This window comes from Papio anubis, chromosome X (assembly GCF_008728515.1).
Source record: "Papio anubis isolate 15944 chromosome X, Panubis1.0, whole genome shotgun sequence".
NCBI classification, from domain to species: Eukaryota; Metazoa; Chordata; class Mammalia; order Primates; family Cercopithecidae; genus Papio; species Papio anubis.
In genome coordinates this window covers 11,999,428-12,018,341 of record NC_044996.1, presented here as the reverse complement: position 1 = coordinate 12,018,341, position 18,914 = coordinate 11,999,428, and the positions used below count along the sequence as shown (strand labels likewise).

Below are 18,914 nucleotides of genomic sequence, written 5' to 3'. Positions count from 1 at the left end.
AGAAAGAAAAGAATGTTAATGAGCAAGAAGAAATCATCTGAAGGTACAGAACTCACTGGTAATAGTTTGTGCACAGAAAAACACAAAATATTACAATATTGTGTCATGTGTAAACTACTCTTCAGTAGAAAGACTAAATGAAGAACCAATCAAAAATAATGATTACAATTTCTCAAGACACGCCCTGTACAGTAAGATATAGACAGAAACAATAAGAAGTTAAAAAGCAGAGGCCAGGCCAGGCATGGTGGCTCACACCTGTAATCCCAGCACTTTGGGAGACTGAGGTGGATGGATCAGCTGACGTCAGGAGTTCAAGACCAGCCTGACCAAGAGAGAGAGAGAGAAACTCCCTCTCTACTAAAAACACAAAATTAGCCGGGCATGATGGTGCATGCCTGTAATCCCAGCTGCTTAAGAGGTTGAGGGAGGAGAGTCGCCTGAACCCGGGAGGCAGAGGTTGCAGTGAGTTGAGGTTGCGCCATTGCACTCCAGCCTGGGCAATAAGAGCAAGATTCCAAAAAAAAAAAAGAAAAAAAAGCAGGGGCAATGTTAAAGCGTGATGTTTTTATTAGTTTTCTTTTTGTTTGTTTACTTATGCAAACAGTGTAAAGTTGTTATCAGCCTAAAATAGCGGGTTATAAGGTAATATTTGCAAACCTCATGGTAACTTCAAACCAAAAAACATACAACACATTCACAAAAAAATAAATGTAAGAGATTGAATTATATCACCAGAGAAAATCTCCTTCACTAAAAGGAAGACAGGAAGAAAACAAAGAAGAGAATATCACAAAACAAACAAACAAAATAATAAAATGGAAGGAGTAAGTCCTTACTTACAAATAGTAACATTGAATATAAATGGACTAAACTCTCCAATCAAGAGACATGGAGTGGCTGAATAGATAGAAAAATAAAGCTCAGTGATGCTTTGCCTACAAGAAACACACTTATCTTACAAAGAGACACATAGATTGAAAATAAAGAAACAGAAAAAGATGCTTTATACCAATGGAAACCAAAAAAGAACAAAAGTAGTTATATTTATATCAGACAAAATAGATGTCAAGACAAAACCTGTAAGAAAATAAAATGAAGATAAAGGGGTCAATTCGACAGAAAGATATAACAGTTTTAAATATACATAGATCCAACTATGGAACACCCAGACATATAAAGCAAATATTTTTCGAGCTAAGGACAGAGATAGACCCCAAACCAATAATAGCTGGAGTCCATAATACTTTCAGCATTATACAGACCTTCCAGACAAAAAATCAACAAAGAAGCATTGGGCTTAATCTGCATTACAGACCAAATGTTTCTAATAGATATCTACAGGCCATTTCATCCAATGGATACAGAATACACATTCTTCTCCACAGGGATCATTCTGAAGGATAGAAGATATGGTAGTGACATGGTTTGGCTTTGTATCCCCACCCAAATCTCATTTTGAATTGTAATCCCATAATTTTCATGTGTTGTGGCTGGCACCCAGTGGGAGGTAATTGAGTCATGGGGGTGGTTTTACCCTATGGTGTTCTCGTGATAGTGAGTGAGTTCCCATGAAATCTGATGATTTTAGAAAGGGCTTCCCCCTTTGCTCAGCACTCATTCTCTCTCCTGCCACCCTGTGAAGAGGTGAATTCCCCCATGACTGTAAGTTTCCTGAAGCCTCTCCAGTCATGTGAAAATTTGAGTCAATTAAACCTCTTTCCTTTATAAATTACCCATACCAGTCTTGGGTATGTCATTATAGCAGCATAAGAATGAACTAATACAGATAGGTCACAAAATAAGTCTTAAAATATTAAACAATAATGAAATAATATCAAGCATCTTCTCTGACCACAATAGAATAAAACTAGAAGTCAAAAACTGAACAAATTTTGGAAAGTATATAAATACATAGAAATTAAACAATATGCTACTGAGTGACCAGTGCATCTATGAAGAAATTAAGAAGGAAATTGAAAAATGTCTTAAAACAAATAACAGAAACATAACAACACCTATGGGATACAGCAAAAGGAGCTCTCATATGGTATGGATCTGTGTCCCCACCCAAATCTCATGTTGAAATGCAATCCCCAGTGCTGGAGGTGGGGCTTGGTGAAAGGTGATTGGCTCATAGGGGTGGTTTCTAATGGCTTAGCACCATCATCCTAGTGCTGTTCTAGTGATAGAGTTTTCACAAGATCTTGTTTTTTAAAGTGTGTAGCACCTTCACCATCTGTCTCTCTTTCTCCTGCTCTGGCCATGTGATATGTCTCGATCCCTTTTTGCCTTCCACCATGATTTTAAGTTTCCTGAGGTCTCTCCATAAGCTGAGCAAAAGCAGAAGTCACCATGCTTCCTATACAGCCTGCAGAACCGAGTCAATTAAACCTCTTTTCTTTATGAATTACCTAGTCTCGGATATTTTGTTAGAGTTGCATGAGAACAGACTACTACAAGTCCTAAGAGGGAAGTTTATAAGTGCCTAATCAAAAAAGAAAACAAACTTCAAATAAACAACCTAATGATGCATCTTAAAGAGCTGGATAAGCAAGAGTAAACTGAACCCAAAGTCAGTAGAGGAAAAGAAATAATAGATGATAATAGAAATAATAAAGGATAAATAAAGGAAATCAAAAAAAGAAAACAATATAGTTGTTTCCAATGAAAAATATAGTTGGTTTTATGAAAAATTAAACAAAATTGACAAGCATTTAGCGTGCTTGACTAGGAAAAGGAGAGAAGAACCAAATAAGTAAAATCAGAGATAAAAAAGTGACAGAACAAGTGATACCACATAAATTCAAAAGATCATTAATGGCTAATATAAAATACTATATAGCAATAAATTGGAAAATCTACACGAAATGGACAAATACTTAGGCAAATACAAACTATTAGGATTAAATCATGAAGAAGCCCAAAAGCTGAACATACCAGTAATGAGTAATGAGATCAAAGCTGTAGTAAAATTCTCCCAGTACATAAAAGCCTGGGACCAGATAAGTTCACCACTGAATTCTATCAAACATTGAAAGAATAATTAATATCAATCCTACTCGAAATTTTGTGAGTAATAAAAAGGAAGGAATACTTCCAAACTCATTCTATGAGTCCAGCATTACCCTGATACCAAGACCAGGCAAAGATACACACATACACACACACACACATACACGCGTGCACACAAAACCCTATAGACCAGTACCTTGAATGAATATTGATGCAAGAATTCTCAGCAATATACTAGCAAACTAAGTTCAAAAATATATTACAATGATCGTTCATTAAGTGGAATTTATCCCTGGGATGCAAGGATGGTTCAACATATGCAAATTATCAATGTTATACATCCTATCAACAGATTGAAGGACAATAATCATATGGTCATCTTAATTGACGCTGAAAATGCACTTGATGAAATTTAATATCTTTCCTGATAAAAATCCTGAAGAAAATATTCCTGAACAGAATAAAAGCCATATATGACAGACCCACAGATAGTATTACACTGAATGTAGGAAAACATAAAGCCTCCTTCTAAGATCCGAAAGATAACAATGATGCCCACTTCCAACACTGTTTTGGAACATAATACTGGAAGTCAAAGCAAGAGCAATCAGACAAGAGATAGAAAAAAAAGAGCATCCAAACTGGAATAGAAAGATTCAAATTATCCTTGTTTGCAGATAGTATGATCTTATATTTGTAAAAACCTGAAGACTGCAAAAAAAAAATGGAATTGATAAATTATTTAAAGCTTCAGGATGCAATATTAACATAAAAATAACATTTCTATATTCCAAAAGTAACAATCAGAATAAAATAAAAACATAGTCCCATCTACAATAGCCACAAATAAAACTCAATACCCAGGAATTAATAAATGAAATGAAAGATCTCAATAATGAAAAGTATAACACACTGATGAAAGAAATTGAAGGGGACACAACAAAATGGAAAGATATTCTGTGTCCATGTGTTGGAAGACACAATACTGTTATAATGTCCATATTACCCAAAGCAATATACAGATTCAATCAAATTCCTATAAAAGTACCAAAGACTTTCTTCACAGAAATAGAAAAAAAGAATTCTAAAACTTATATGGAACTACAAACCACCCAGAATAGCCAAAGTTACCCTAAGAAAAATGAGCAAAACTGTAGAACTTACAGTACCTGACTTCAAATTATACTACAGAGTTATAGTAAGCGAAACAGCATGGTATTGGCTTAAAAATAGACACATAGACCAGTGGAAAAGAACATAAAACCCAGAAACAAACCCCAAATACCTACAGTGAACTCATTTTCATCAAGGGTGCCAAGAACATATACTGGGGAAAAGACAGTTCCTTCAATAAATAGTGCTGTGAAAACTGAATATCCATATGCAAAGAATGAAACTAGACCCATCTCTAGTCGTACACAAAACATAAATCAAAATGGATGAAATACTTAAATGTAAGGCATCAAACTATGAAAGTACTACAAGAAATCATTGATGAAACTGCAGGACATCGGTCTGGGCAAAAATGTCTTGAGTAATATCCCATAAGCACATGTAACCAAAACAAAAGCGAATCAATGAAATCACATCAAGTTTAAAAGTTTCAGCACAGCAAATAAGACAATCAACAAAGTGAAGGGACAACCCACAGAATGGGAGAAAATATTTTCTAACTACCCATCTGACAAGAGATGAATATATAGAATATATGAGTAGCTCAAACTCTATAGGAAAAAATCTAATAGTCTTATAAAAAAACAGCCAATAGATTTGAATAAACATTTTTCAAAAGAAGACATGTTAACGGCAAACAGGAATATGAAAAGGTGCTCATCACGGATCATCAGAGAAATGCAAGTAAAAACTACAACGAAATCTTGTCTTACTTCAGTTAAATTGGCTTATATACAAAGACAGGCAATAGCAAATGCTGGCAAGGATGTGGAGATGTACACTGTTGGAAACATAAATTAATACAACCACAGCTTGAAGGTTACTCAACAGTTTGAAGGTTCCTCAAAAACCTAAATAGAGCCACCATGTGATCCAAGACACCTACTATTGGGTATATACCCGTAAGAAAAGAATTAGTTATACTGAAAAGACAACTGAACTCTCATGTTTGTTGCAGCACTGTTTACAATAGCTAAGAGCTGAAAGTAACCAAAAAGTCCACCAATAGAAAAATGAAGAAAAAAATGGGGTACGTATACACAATGATGTACTGTTAAGTACAAATGATATCCTGTCATTTGAAACCACATGGATGGAACTGGAGATTATTATGCTTAGTGAAACAAGCCAGGCACAGAAAGACAAACGTCTCATGTTCTCACTTATTTGGGGGATCTAAATATCAAAACAATTGAACTTATGGACATAGAGTAGTAGGATGCTAACCAGAGGATGGGATGTGTATTTAGGGCTTGGAAGGATGGTGGGGAAAGTTTGGTTACATAAAATAGAACAAATGAGTAAGACCTACTATTTGATAGCAAAACAGAGTGACTGCAGCCAATAATAACGTAAGTGTACATTTCAGAGTAACCAAAAGAATACTATTGGGTTGTTTGTAACATGAAGGATAAATGCTTGAAGGGATGAATACCCCATTCTTCATGATGTGATTATTCCTTATTGCATGCATGTATTAAAACATCTCATGTACCCCATAAATATATGCACCTACTCTGTACTCACAAAAATTAATAACAAAAAATAATTTAAAAGAAAAAATTAAAATGTTGAGCACTGTAGAAAATTTCTGACTCCTCAGAATGTTTGATTTTAAAGTGTCAATTTTATTTTGTCAGGCTGGACATTACCTCAGGATATCTTTTCAATATGCCAGATATAGAATACATTTTTGGGGCGGCATGAAGAACAATTTTCTTCAAAAGGTGCAGAACAAGGACAATGGTCTTTATATCCCTATGACTAGCCCAGTGCTTGAGACAGAATATGTGCTCACTTAAGAGTTATTGAGAGACTTGATGGTCTTTGACAGCTTACTTCTGCTTAAAGCATCCTATTTCTTGGCTAATCCTGCATATCAAACCAAGACCTTTGTTCTTAGGCACTAGTATTCTCCCAATGGTAATAGAATCAGAAAGAAAAACCAGGGTAGTTAAAGGCAGGATAGCCCCTCCACACAGAGTTTTACACTGTGGAATTCTAAGTCTGGTTGGCTTTAATCATAATATTACCTAAAGTTTTAAAAAATCATAGTATCTTTAAAGGTGAGGATTACACAATCATAGCATAGTTTTTAAATGACATTCGTTGTTCCAATGTACTCATTCTACAGCTGGGGGATCTGAAGCCTACAGAGAGTATGCAATTTACCCAGAGTACCAGAAAAAATATGAGATTTAGGGCAGAATGAACCCAGGTTTCAACACTTTTTCACAATTATTGAGTTATTGAGCTTCTCTGGGCCTCAATTTCCTTATCAGTAAATCAGACCCCCGTGATGATATCTACCTCCTGGGACTGCTGTGAGTATTGCATCTCTGCTGAACATCTTCCCTCTGCCTTTCCAGATCCACTCACCACCATTCTTCGCCTGTGCTGTTCTGAGAGGCTATTTAGGAAGGATTCTCTCAATGGGCTCCTGGACTCTCTGGTGTCCACTGGGTTTGGCTAATGAAAAGCCCCAAGGAGAGTTGGAGGTGGGAAGGAGAAAGGAAGGAGAGTGAGGACTGTGGACCTATTCTCCTGGCTCCCTCCCTGTGAATCACCCCGGGCTGGATGAGTCTCTTGGTAGAGGTCACTGTTCTTCTAGAAATAGTCATTTCCTCATGATTATTGATCTTTCCAGGTTCTAGTAACCACTTCCTTCCTGCTCTCATTCCTTTGGGTCTGGAGTGATGACAGTTACTACTAGCACTATCTCTGATGGTCTCCCCGCATCTGTCTGTTTGTAAGTAATCCCTTTGCAGACAAAAATTTGTCAAATTATTCCATTTTGCATGTACCATCTGTTTCCTGTTTGACCTAGAATGCTTATACCAGAGCCTGGCATATAGTAGGTTCTTGGTGTATGGAATCTATTGCTAGTAGTATTAATAGTAGTGTAGAGGTAGTAGTCGTTGCAGTGGAGGCAATAGTGGCGGTATTTTTCAAAGTCACTCATCCATTCACATGCAAAGCCAGTAGTAGGATGTATTCCTCTCACATACTCAACTGTTTTTCATTGATTGCTATTCAACTGTCTGTTCTCCAGAGGGAAATATATGGTTGGCCTCTAACACCTTGCTGTTTGTGGCCACAGAATGGGGCAAATCCCAGGAAGATCCTATCCTATACCACATTACACTATTAAAACCTGCCTTAGACAGCTTAAAATGTGTAACAAAATCATTAAAATGTAGTTGATGGTTGTTATTATAACTAAACTAGTATCAGTTTATAATATCATTTGTACGAAGGCCCCAAAACGAGAGCTGAAAAGGTTTCCAGGAGTCCCTGGTTCTCATCTTGGTTCATTTCTGACTTATAGCATGACATGGGAGAGTCACTTTGAGTAGTTCCTCAACTTGATATGATAAAGAAGAATATTCTTGAAAACTGAAAACATCAGAAATAAAAAAGTTCAATACAATGAACTCATTGTACACTGATGGCCTTTAATTTTTTATTATTCCTTTTGGTGGAAAATATAACATCATCACTAAAGATTTCAATAGGAGTTATTTTATAAAGTCAGTTGCAATCTTTCCATAGAAATATGCACTGAATGTGTTCCTAACATTTTGATAAATTTTCATTGGATAGTGATATACCCATCAAAACATTTTTTGATAAACAAATTTAGAAAACAATTATAAAAGGTAATAAGGTAATTGAAATCTATTATTTTCAGCAATTTTAATCAGTTTTTGACCTACCCTATTTTATGTGGTATGCCTTTTGGTTTTTGTTTATTTGTTCAGTTTTTTTTTTTAATAACATGACAAGTCAGGGTGATGTTCTCACTGTTAATTGCAGGCAAGAGTCCAAAAAAAATTAAATTAACTTTGAAGTTAGCTTGTTAGTATTTAATAAATAAAATTGTTAATATCTAGACAACATCTGGGTTTCACTAAGAAAAATGTATACCTTAATGTTCTTTTGGTTTCTTCGCTTTTAGATGGTACTCATGGGAATGCTATAAATTGGTTGTGTTTGGAGTTCAGCAGGGTACTTTGCTAGGACTTTCTTGATTTTATGGTATATGAAATAAAGATATGTGAGCTCAATGAGCACTGAAACAAAAATCTAGGGTCTACTGCTCTTTCATTTTATTTTATTTTTTCCATTATTGATTTTTGTGACTTCCTATAGAGAATTGGACAGGTGTCAACATGTGAGAGAAATCTAGGACCATACCTCCTGTATCTTTGGCCCTCTCTCTTTTAAAATATTTTTATCTTTTTATTTTGAAACAATTTTAAGTTTTCAAGAAGTTTCAAAGATATGTACATAGAGACCTTATGTATCCTTCAACCAGCCTCTCCCAATGGTAAAATCTTCAGTACACTACCACGTTACACTATCAAAACTAGAACATTGACAGTGATGCAATCCAGAGCTTTTTAAGATTCAACACTTTTCTTTTGGCTGTTCTAGGCCCATTACATTTCCATATGAATATTATAATTATCCTGTCAATTTCTATTAAGAAACCTTTTTAGAATTTTTATTAGGTTTGAGTTGAATCTACAGATGAATTTGGAAATAACTGACATCTTACAATATTGAATCTTCTAACCGAAAATCAGAGCATACATCTCGATTTTTCCTTATGTTATTAATTTATCATTGCAATTTTTGTAGTTTTAACTGTACAAGTAAGTCATTTACATTTTTGTTCAGACTTATCCTTAAGCCTTTAATTTTTTTGTGATATTTTAAATTGCACTGTTCTTAATTTCAAATTCTGGTTGTTGAAATTAACTACCAGTCCACCCTAGGACTACCATTGGCTGAAACACTGACTGTTCTAATATATAAACTTCTAATATATAACTTCTAACATATAAACATACAATTGATTTGTGTGTTGATCTCCTATCCTGCAATCTTGCTAATCTCAATTATTGTAGAAGCCTTTTTTTTTTTTTTTTTTTTTAAGATTGATTTTTCTACACAGGCTCTCATGTAGTCGTTGACGAAGGATAATTTTACTTCTCCCCTTCCACACTAAATGCCTTTTTTTTCTTTTGCACTGGACACAATCTCCATTACAAAATTTAACAATGCCCACACTGGTGCACATGTTGGTGTTAGATAGTATTGTGCATGTAAACACTCAGAACAACTTGCAGTATATGTATACCCACTCCTCCCCCAACCCTATACACTGGTAAAATACATGTTGGGAGACTACATTTGCTATGAACATACACCCCTGAGTTGAAACAAGAGTAGGATACCCAGTAAGAATGTTTATTCACTGAAGTTGTGGCAGACTGAAGGCCATGATTTCAGACTAGAAATAGAAAACTTAAGAGGACCACATGGACATTGGAAAAAAGAACATGGATTGAAATTTGCCTGGCAGAAACCTAAAAGTTAATGGTCTTCAAGGTGAATATGAAGGAACTGTAGGAGGGAAGTGGGATAATTCACATCTCCACCAATAACTAAATGTAGCCACACTAGCTTGGAGGGATTTGAGGTGAGACATCTAAAATACTAGGTCATGGTGGGTGCTGGAAGACAAAATAATGAATCACTTACTAGGAATGGCTGTGGGGAAGGGCTTGAAGGAACCATCCTCTCGCTTCCATGTGAACCATGAACATTAAACATGGAGAAATGAGGAGTGGCGGCAGATCGTTTGGGATGCATCACCTTCAGGGGATGCTGAAACAACAACAGCATTTGGTTTCCTCTATACCACTTTCACCTCCCCCGCAAGCCCAGGGAGTGGGCAGCAATGGTGCTTTGTGATGCCAAAGCCACCCCAGGACTGCCATTGGCTGGGACGCTGCCTGTATGATCAAACAAAGCTCAAGGGTGTGGCTTTGTTTTGCTCTCAGGTGGGTATATATACAGGGTGGGCAAAAGCTCTGGGACAGCCCACTGGAAAGCTTCAATACAGCTGTGGAAATCTGTACCCTAGAAGAGTCTAGTGTAGAAATTCTCCAACCAACCATAATCATGGAAGAACCAACTTCAAGCACCAAAGAGAATAAAATGAAAAGCCCCTGTGAATCCAACAACAGAAAAGTTGACAAGGTCAGATTGTTAGGTTTTCAAGGGAAGGCGAGGGTGAAAGAAAGACACACAGATAGGGGGCGGGTCAAAGAGCAACACGGGTATACTGCAGACACCAGCAGAAATGGGGGGAGCAGCTTAATGCCAGAGCCCACCGCTGCATACAGGCTGGCGTACTTACAGGTATGGGTGGGAGAGGTTTGGGCAGTATGGCTTCCTGCCTGGCAGAATATTGACAAGATGTTGTTATGATCAGGCAGTTTGGCCCTTTCTCTGGTGGGATGTCACCATGGTGTTGCTTGGACCTTTAGGCCCAACAAGATATGATAGGGATGTTTCTTTAGTTGGGCTTTTATCTACCTTGTGGTCAGGCGGTTAGGTGGGATTTTTCTCAAGGCCAGAACCCCCGTGGAATGTTTCACTTTGACCAAGGTCTGCAAACTAGAGGGGAGCTTACAAAATAGTGCAGTTTAAACTAATATTCTTGCCTTCTACTTTAGTATAAAAGGAAGAGGGGCGTTGTTGAGTATCTGGCTGCCTCCTGCTGAATAGGGGAGCTGTAATCAGGGTTTGGGTTTTGAAGCAGTGGGTGTTGGACTTCAGAGTGGTTTTCCTGGAGGCACTGGTACTGGACTTGGTAGAGGAGAACGATGGTATTAATGGGTTGCTGGGTGGCTGCCTGGACAGGGGAGTTTAGCCTTCGGGAGATAAAGCGGGATACGAAGGTGAGTATACATGGGCCAATTGCAGTATTAGGAGGAGAAAGATTAGGGGACCTAAGAAAGGGGCCACCTGCTATCCCAGTGCTGAGTACAGCAGAGATGTTTAGTTCTGCTAACACTAGAATGAGATGTAGAGCCTGCTTAGTGTGTGTGGAGGAAGATGAGACAGAAGCTACTAAAGGAACCTGGATGGTCTGCTTGTTAGGCAAAATGTTAATGTTTAGACTGAAACACCAGGGTACATGCTCCTGACCAATTGGCCAGTAGGCAGAGATAAGAGTTTGTGCCACAAAGGAAGAAGACACTGGGGGTGGACAGACAAAAGTTATAGGTTATGGTGGCAAGCCATGAGAAGGTGGGTATTGAATTGTGCACAAACCCTTTGTTTTAACTTTTATGTTTTTCCAAGTTGAATAGCTGCCAGCAAGGGTAGCCCCTCTGAAGGCATGAGAGAAAATGCTGGTGGGGGAGGAGGTGAAGGTTGCTTTTGGAGAGAGAGAGATAAGTGGGTTTTTGTAACTAATAGTCATTGCGGTCCTGATAGGGCAGAAGGATACAGGTTGCAGTTGAGGGAAATGTTTGTGGATTTTTTCCAGGGAGCACCCTTGAGTTGAACACATGGAGAGTGGCACCGTCAGAGAGGGGAGGGTTTGGTAAGAGGTGTTTTATGGAATCCGACTTGTATCATGTTTAGTTAGGAGGCTATGAGGCAAAGGAGGGTGACAGCCCTGTGTGTGACTGTGTGGGTGGATTTGATGGATTGGGGGAAAAGGTGTTTAGCTGAGCAAGATTATAAACAGGTTTGGGGAATGAGTTGGCTGAGTAGGTGAGATGCAGGTTTATTTTGGACCAGGTTTATGTGGACAGTTTGAAAGGAAGGGCTGTGAACTGCTGGATTTGTGTGGACAAATGAATTGAACTGTTGGAAGAAAGATGGGAGTGTGACTGATTTAAGAAGCAACGTATGAGGCTGATGAAGGGGGCTCAACTGTTAGAGGTTTGGGGTGGGGACTTAGAATATTCCACAGACAAAGAGGGCAAAAGGAGAAAAAGGAGATTTGAGTAGGAGTGAAATTTTGGAAGGTGCCCTGCTGTCATACCTCCTGCATTAGTGTGAGAAATTGGCAGGACTATCCAGGGACATGGGGAAGGGAAACCAGGAAAGATCTAAAATAAAGTTGGAGGTAAAATATTGGAAATTGGAGACAGAGATTGTTATGCACTAAGGTGTTCTGGGTTGGCAACTTCTGAAATTCCTGTTAAGTGCAGTGAGGTTTGTCCTGTGAGGGAGAGAGAATAATTTGGGGGTGAGGAAATTTCTAGATGTAGATCTGGTGCTCTTTTTAGTTTGGAATGGTGCATTCAGTGTGGAAAGGATGTTAGCTTTGCCACTGTGGGAGTAGTTAGGATAACCTGGTGAGGATCCGTCCACTTAGGTTGGAGAGGGGAGGAGGGGGAGTCTGCGACTCAGACCCAGTCCCCTGGTTGTAGGACAGGGAGGAGCGTTCTGAGGATGGACTTTTGGGCTGGGGGGAATAGGACTTAGGCTGAGGGGCTTTGGGGAAATGGCTCATAAATGCATGAGGACCAATAGGAGAAGTGAAGCCTGGGCCATTTTAACCTCTAGGGGGTTTTTTCTTTTTTAAAATTACCTGAAGATTAGGGGAGGTAAGGAATATGGAAGGCCCACTTAATGTTTAGAGCCTTTGCCAGCTGTTTGTTAACCTGTGAAACAAATGTTGGCCCATTGTCTGACTGAATTCAAGAGGAGAGTTTAAACCTGTGGATAATATGAGTGAAGAGAACAGAAGTGATGGTATGTGCCTTTTCGGTGGTTGTAGGAAAAGCTTTTATCCATCCAAAGAATGTATCTACTATTATCAGAAGGTATAGGAATCATTTGTTGGGAGACACGTGGGTGAAGCTGATTTGTTAGTCCTGTCCTGGTGTGTGTCCTCAGGCCTGGTGTATGAGAAAGGAGATGATTTGATAGCTTCCTGAGGGGAAGTTTAAGTGCAAAGGGAAGATGCCTTAGTAATATCTTTCAGATGGGCAGCCATGGTGGAAGAATGTATAGAAGTTTTTAAAAGCCGGAGTAGGGGCAGTAACAAGCATGGAAATAGTTGTGCACATATAAAAGTACAGAAGGTTTTTAATACTTGGGCAAGACACTTTTATCATTGAGGTAGAACCATTTTTTTCCTGAATGGCGCCAGCCTGGGCAAGCGGGGTTTATTCCTCCTGGGTATATACAAGTTGTATGCTGGGAAAAATGGGCAATAATGATGAAATTTTAAGGGCTGCCTGCCAGGTTGCTGAATGTGTTCAGAAGTTTCCCTTTGTTATGGAATCAGTAGCTTTTTGGTGTCCCTTTCAGTGGATAATGGTGGCCTTCGGTGGTAGTTTAGCCACCTCCAGCAGCTTGTGTGCAAGTTTCCTATTTCTCATGGGGGTTCCTTTTGTAGTTAGAAAACCCCTTCCCTGCCAGATTAAGGTGTGAGAGTGTAGGATGTGCCACACATATTTGGAATTGGTTTGACTGTTAACTCTCCTTCTATTTGCTAGGGTGAGATCCCGGGTTAGGGCTACTAGCTTTGCTTGTTGAAAGGTAGTATGGAGTGGGAGAGCATTGGATTCTAGGAGTTCATTTTTGGCAATGATGACTTGGACAGCTGCTGGACATGGCTCCCTTAAAGAGCTTCCATTAATGAACCATGTAGGTGTTCCCCTCAAAGGAGCTTTTGAAATATGTTGGAAGCGGGAGGAGAGGGAGTTTAAGAGGTCCAGGCAGGAGTGAGAGAGCTTAGAGTTAGAGTTATTAACAAGGAGGAGGGTGGCTGAGTTGAGAGTTTTATATCTCTTGAAGGTGATTACAGGGTTAGCTATGAGTAAGGCATGTACCTGCTGTAAGCGGGATGATGGGAGGTATAGAAAGGATTGATGGTTTATGACGTCCTGTAGGTTATGAGAAGATGCAACAGTAATGTGTTGGTTGAGAGGGAGTTTCTGTGCCTCTAAGGCCAGCAAGGTGGCCATATCCAAGATTTTTAGTCAGAGTGACCAGCCTTGGATGACAGAGTCCAATTGTTTTGAGAGGTGTGCAATGGCTTCTGGGGCATCGCTGTATGTTTGGCAGAGTAGTTCAAGAGCAAGGCCTTGGGCAGAATGTACATACAAAGTACAGGATGGTGGGATTGGGCAGTCCTAGTGATGGGGCCTTTAAAGGGCATTATTTATTTATTTATTTATTTATTTATTTTTTAAGTGGGAGCTGATGGGGCAAGCTGGGTTCAGGCGTTTTAGGATGGGCCCATGTGAGGCCGTGTAAAGCAGCTTGGCCAGCAAGTCAAAGTTGGGAATGCACAGCTGGAAGTATCCCACAAGGCTCAAGAAGGAGAAGAGGTCCTTTTTGGCGTGGGGAAGGGGCATGTCCTGAATTAGCTCATTTTCTTGGGTTGGGATGGCCCAAGAATTAGAGGTTAGGAGAAACTGAAGGTAAGGAACCTGGGTTTGGGCTACCTGAGCTTTTGTGAGTGAGACCCGATATCCTCAATTATGGAGGAAGTTTAAAACCTTAGTGGTGTGTTGTATTGACAGGTTAAGGGAGGGACTACAGAGAAGGAGGTCATTGACATATTGGAGGAGGGTGCCAAAAGGAAGGGAAAGTTCAGCTAGGTCCTTGGTGAGGGCCTGTCTGAATAGGTGGGTGCTATCCTGGAACCCCTGTGGGAGTATGGTCCATGTTAGTTGGGTGAACGTGTGAGTATTAGGATTTGACTACATGAAAGCAAAAAAATTTGGGGAAGCCAGATTTAAGGGAATAGTGAAAAAGGCATCTTTTAGATCAAATTCAGAGAAGTGTATGGTGGATGGGGCAATATGGGAGAGTAAAGTATATGGGTTGGGGACCGCCTAATGAATTGGTACCATCACCTGGTTAACAACTCTAAGATCCTGGACCAAGAGGTAAGACTCATCTGTCTTTTGGACAACCAGGATTGGGATGGTTGTAGCGAAAGTTGACAGACTTGAGAATTTGAGCTTGTTAAACTTTACAGATAATAGGTTTGAGGGCCCTGAGGCCAGCTGGGTTAAGGGGATATTGAGACTGATGAAGGAAAGTGGAGGAGTTTGAAGGGTTATTTTACCTGGGATGTTGTGTGTGGCTATTGTGGGTTTAGAAACGTTCCAAACTTTAGAATTAACAATAGGTAACAGGGTGGATAATGAAGATGAGGGGGAGGAGAGGGAAGCATTTGGGCGGCAGAGTAAAATAAAAGGAGTAGAATTGTAGGAGCCACATTGCATGGAGTTCTGGAATTTACTTAACATTTCCCACCCCAAGATAGGGATAGGACACTGAAGGATAACCAGGAAGGTGTGGGTGAAGGGGGGTGTTGCATAGATTGTATAATAAAGGACCAGTCTGTTTGTGCCTAGAGGGGATTTCATTGCCTCTCACAATAGAGATAGAGGAACTGAGGAGAGGTCCAGAATATTCTGGTAAAACTGAATAACTATCCACTGTATCCAATAGGAAAGACACGGGCTTACTAGAGACTGAAAGTGTTATCCTGGGTTCTGAGGTGGTGATGGTGGTGTGGGGCGGGGAGAGGGGAGGTGGCGGGTCAGCTCCAGGCCCTGTCAGTCTTCAGTTAGAGGTTATGAAGCGGGATGAAAAGTTTTGCTGAGCACAGTATGACTTTCAGTGTTCCTTGATAACACAGATGGGGCAATGTTTCCTGGGTGTCCTGGGATTAGGGCAGGCTTTTGCCCAGTGTCCCTGTTGGCTGTACTTATAACAGACTCCTAGCAATGACTGTTGCAAGATTGAGGACTTCTGTATGCGTTGGGAAACCTGTTGAATGGCAGCTGCCAACATTTGGTATTTAGTCTGGTCCTTTTTGGATTTTGGGGTTTTCAGTTCTTCCTCTCTATTATTAAAGACCTCAAATGCCACTTCAATTACATGTCTTTGGGAGGTTTGAGGGCCATCCTCTAGTTTTTTAAAGTTTCTTTTGGATGTTGGGGGCTGACTGGGAGATAAAGTGTAAATGAAAGTGGATTTTGCCCTTATTGGTATTAGGGCTTTAGGTGGTATATTTACTTATGGCCTTTGAAAGGCAGGAGAGGAAAAGAGCATGGGCAGCTTTATTTATGCCAGCTACAAGGCATGATATCATATGGCCTTGTTTCTGTCTGTCCACAGAAATTGCCTGATAATTCCAATTGGGGTAAGTCCTTGGGACAGCTAGGGTCCCTATTGGGTTATGGGCAGCATCTTGTTGGTGGAGGGTGTTTGCATTGGCTTGGACAGCCATCAAAGTGTATTCAGCCATCCAGATGCATTCCGTCTTCTGGGGAGAGGGTGGAGGAGAGTATTAAATATATTTCTTTCCAGGTAAGGTCATAAGATTGAGTGGCATAAAAAAATTCCTTGTGGAAAGAGGTGGGATCTTTGGAAAAGGAGCCAAGTCTCTTTTTGATATGGGAGAAGTTGGCTAGAGAGATGGGAACATGATTTCAGATTATGCCTTTGTCCCTCACAATCTCCTGCAGGGGAAGGGTTTTGGAAGACCTTTGGGTGTGTGACTGGTTGTCAGCACTAGGGGGGTGGGTGTGAGACCTGGTTTGTGGTGAAGAACGAAGGGCAGATGGAGGGCAATAGGAAGAAGGTGGAGGAGCCAGAGCCAAAGGAGAAGGAGGAAATGGTGTTGGGAGGGGGACCTAGAGAGGGGTTTTGTTTACCAGGTTGAAATTAGAGGAGAAAGGCTTGTCCTGAGGAGGAGGCATTTTTGCGGGTTTTTAGTTGAGGAAGAGGATTTGAAAAGGTGAACAAGATTGGCAGAGAGAGAGAGCAACCCATGAACAGAGATAAGCAAAGTGCTTTCGATCCTTTACCATTGCATTAGAGAAAGTTTTTTAGATTATATTCAATTTGGAAGTTGAAAGTTTTGTTATCTGAAGGGAATGAGTATCTCCAGAGGGTAGTGAATACCCCAAAGGGAAGCGAGTACCTCAGAAGGGAGTTAATATCCCAGAAAAGAGCAAGTACCCAGAAGGGGAGTGAATACCCTGGAGAAAAGTGAGTACCCAATTCCTCCCAGGAGAATGGATGTAGGAGAGCTGGGATGTACCGAAGAGCTGTGGCAGCTCTTCACAGTCCCCTGGTGGCCAGAGCAGCTGGAATGGCAAGCATTCTGAAGGCATCCCCTGAGAAGGCAGGCTGTGGTCACCTGGTGACCAGGGAGACCTCCAATCCAGTGCTAGGATTTTCTGGAGAACCAGCAGAAATAGAGAAAAATCTGGAAAGGAGGAAAAGGGAGACTCACACACTAACTGGAGACTGGTGTTGGATGTAAGGTCTAGCAATGGGGGTGATCCTTCCTGGAGCCACCCAGAAAGGGGAAGGAAGCAAAGAGGACGGTGAGTTTGATCAGGACCTAGAGGTCAGCCCAGGACTGGAGATGATGAGACAATAAGGAGAACTGGGCTGGAAACAGGTAGTCCACTCAGGATATGGAAACAGGCTCAGGTCTAGTTTTTGCTGCTTGCTGCTTTCCAGTATGCAAAAGAAGACTTACCTGGTAGAACTCAATCCCCATCCCAGGTTTTGGCATCAAAATGTTAGGTTTTGAAAGGAAGGCAAGGCTTAAAGAAAGACACACAAAGAGGGGACCACTAAAACACCTACACAGGTATATTGCTGACAGCTGCAGAAGTGGGGGACCAGCTTAATGCCACAGCCCACTACCACTTACAGGCTGGGGTACTTACAGGTATGGGTGGGAGGGAGCTGGGCAGTATGGGATGCTGCCTGGCAGGATATTAAGATATTCTTATGATCAGGTGGTTTGACCCTTTTTCCTGTGGGATGTCATTGTGGTATTTCTTGGACCTTTGCCCAGCAAGATATGACAGGAGTGTTTCTTAGTTGGGTCTTTGTCCATCTTGTAGTCAAGTGGTTAGGCAGGATGTTTCTCACAGCCTGAATCCCTACAGAATGTTTCACTTTGACCAAGGTCTGTGAAATAGCAGGGAGCTTACAAAACCGTGCAGTTTGGAGTAACACAGATGACCCTACCCATGCTCCTCTTCTTCCCCATAGATCCCTACCCTATGATTCCACCTTGTTCTTCTCAGACACAAGCCCCTTCCTCAACCTGCATTCCTTCTTATAAAACCCCCCTTGCTATCTATTCTCTACCCTCTTCACCCAAAATAACGCCTTTCTGGCCTCTCCCTGTTTTTTTTTTTTTTTTTTTTTACCAGAAGAAGAAGCATCTGGACAGAGCCTCAGCCCCTGAACAGAGTTTGAAAGAGACAGTAAAAGCAAAATATCCAACATTAGTGTTTTACTACAGGAAGAATAAGAAAAGAAATTCAAATCAACTGGAGAATAAAGAGCCCACCGAGAACTCCACTGATCCAATCAAAGAGAAAGGAGACCTAAACATATCTGCAGGATCTCCACAGGAGGGTGGGGAGAATTAGTCCAACATAGAGAAACCAAATTGGACCAATCATTGCCACTGATGGCAATGATTACAATAAAATCAGTTTGAGGAGCTGATGATTGTGTATACCTCTGCCTTTTTTCTAATGGTGGGGAGGAAGGGAAGGGAAAAGATAGGCATTTGAGAACAGAGGGATATGAGATCCTGTAGCACTGGCAGACAGATCCACAGGTTAGGCAGACATTGTAAATAAGGACTGGCCAGGGGAGACTGATTCCTGGAGACAGATTTTCTTCTGAAAATTTTATCTCACAGGGGAGGAAGAAAAGGATTTGGTGTTCCTTGGAGCATGTGCATATTTAGAAGAGCACATAAAAAGATCTGTATTGTATGTAGGTGACAGTGACACTCTTTCCAAAATGAAGACATCAAAATCACCACCTTCAGGCCACATACCTCAGAGTGGTGTGTTTTATAACTCACCCAATGCTGTGAGCAGCTGAAGGTCCTCAAAAGG

General features: G+C 40.4%; 1 protein-coding gene across 1 annotated transcript; it reads left to right on the top strand.

The window, feature by feature from the left end:
* Positions 1-9,143: 9,143 nt before the first annotated feature.
* Positions 9,144-18,513, top strand: LOC100997461 (sperm protein associated with the nucleus on the X chromosome N4). Its single transcript, XM_003918373.3, has 2 exons — positions 9,144-10,239; positions 18,213-18,513. The coding sequence occupies exons 1-2, from the start codon at positions 9,997-9,999 to the stop codon at positions 18,432-18,434; spliced, it is 465 nt and encodes a 154-aa protein (XP_003918422.2). The 5' UTR covers positions 9,144-9,996; the 3' UTR covers positions 18,435-18,513.
* The last annotated feature ends 401 nt before the right edge of the window (positions 18,514-18,914 follow it).

Excerpts from the sequence above, each read along its gene's own strand:
- LOC100997461 (XM_003918373.3), top strand. The coding sequence starts at position 9,997 with ATGATCAAACAAAGCTCAAGGGTGTGGCTTTGTTTTGCTCTCAGGTGG. Across the intron at positions 10,240-18,212 it reads ACAACAGAAAAGTTGACAAG|AAGAAGAAGCATCTGGACAG; the intron begins GTCAGATTGTTA and ends TTTTTTTACCAG.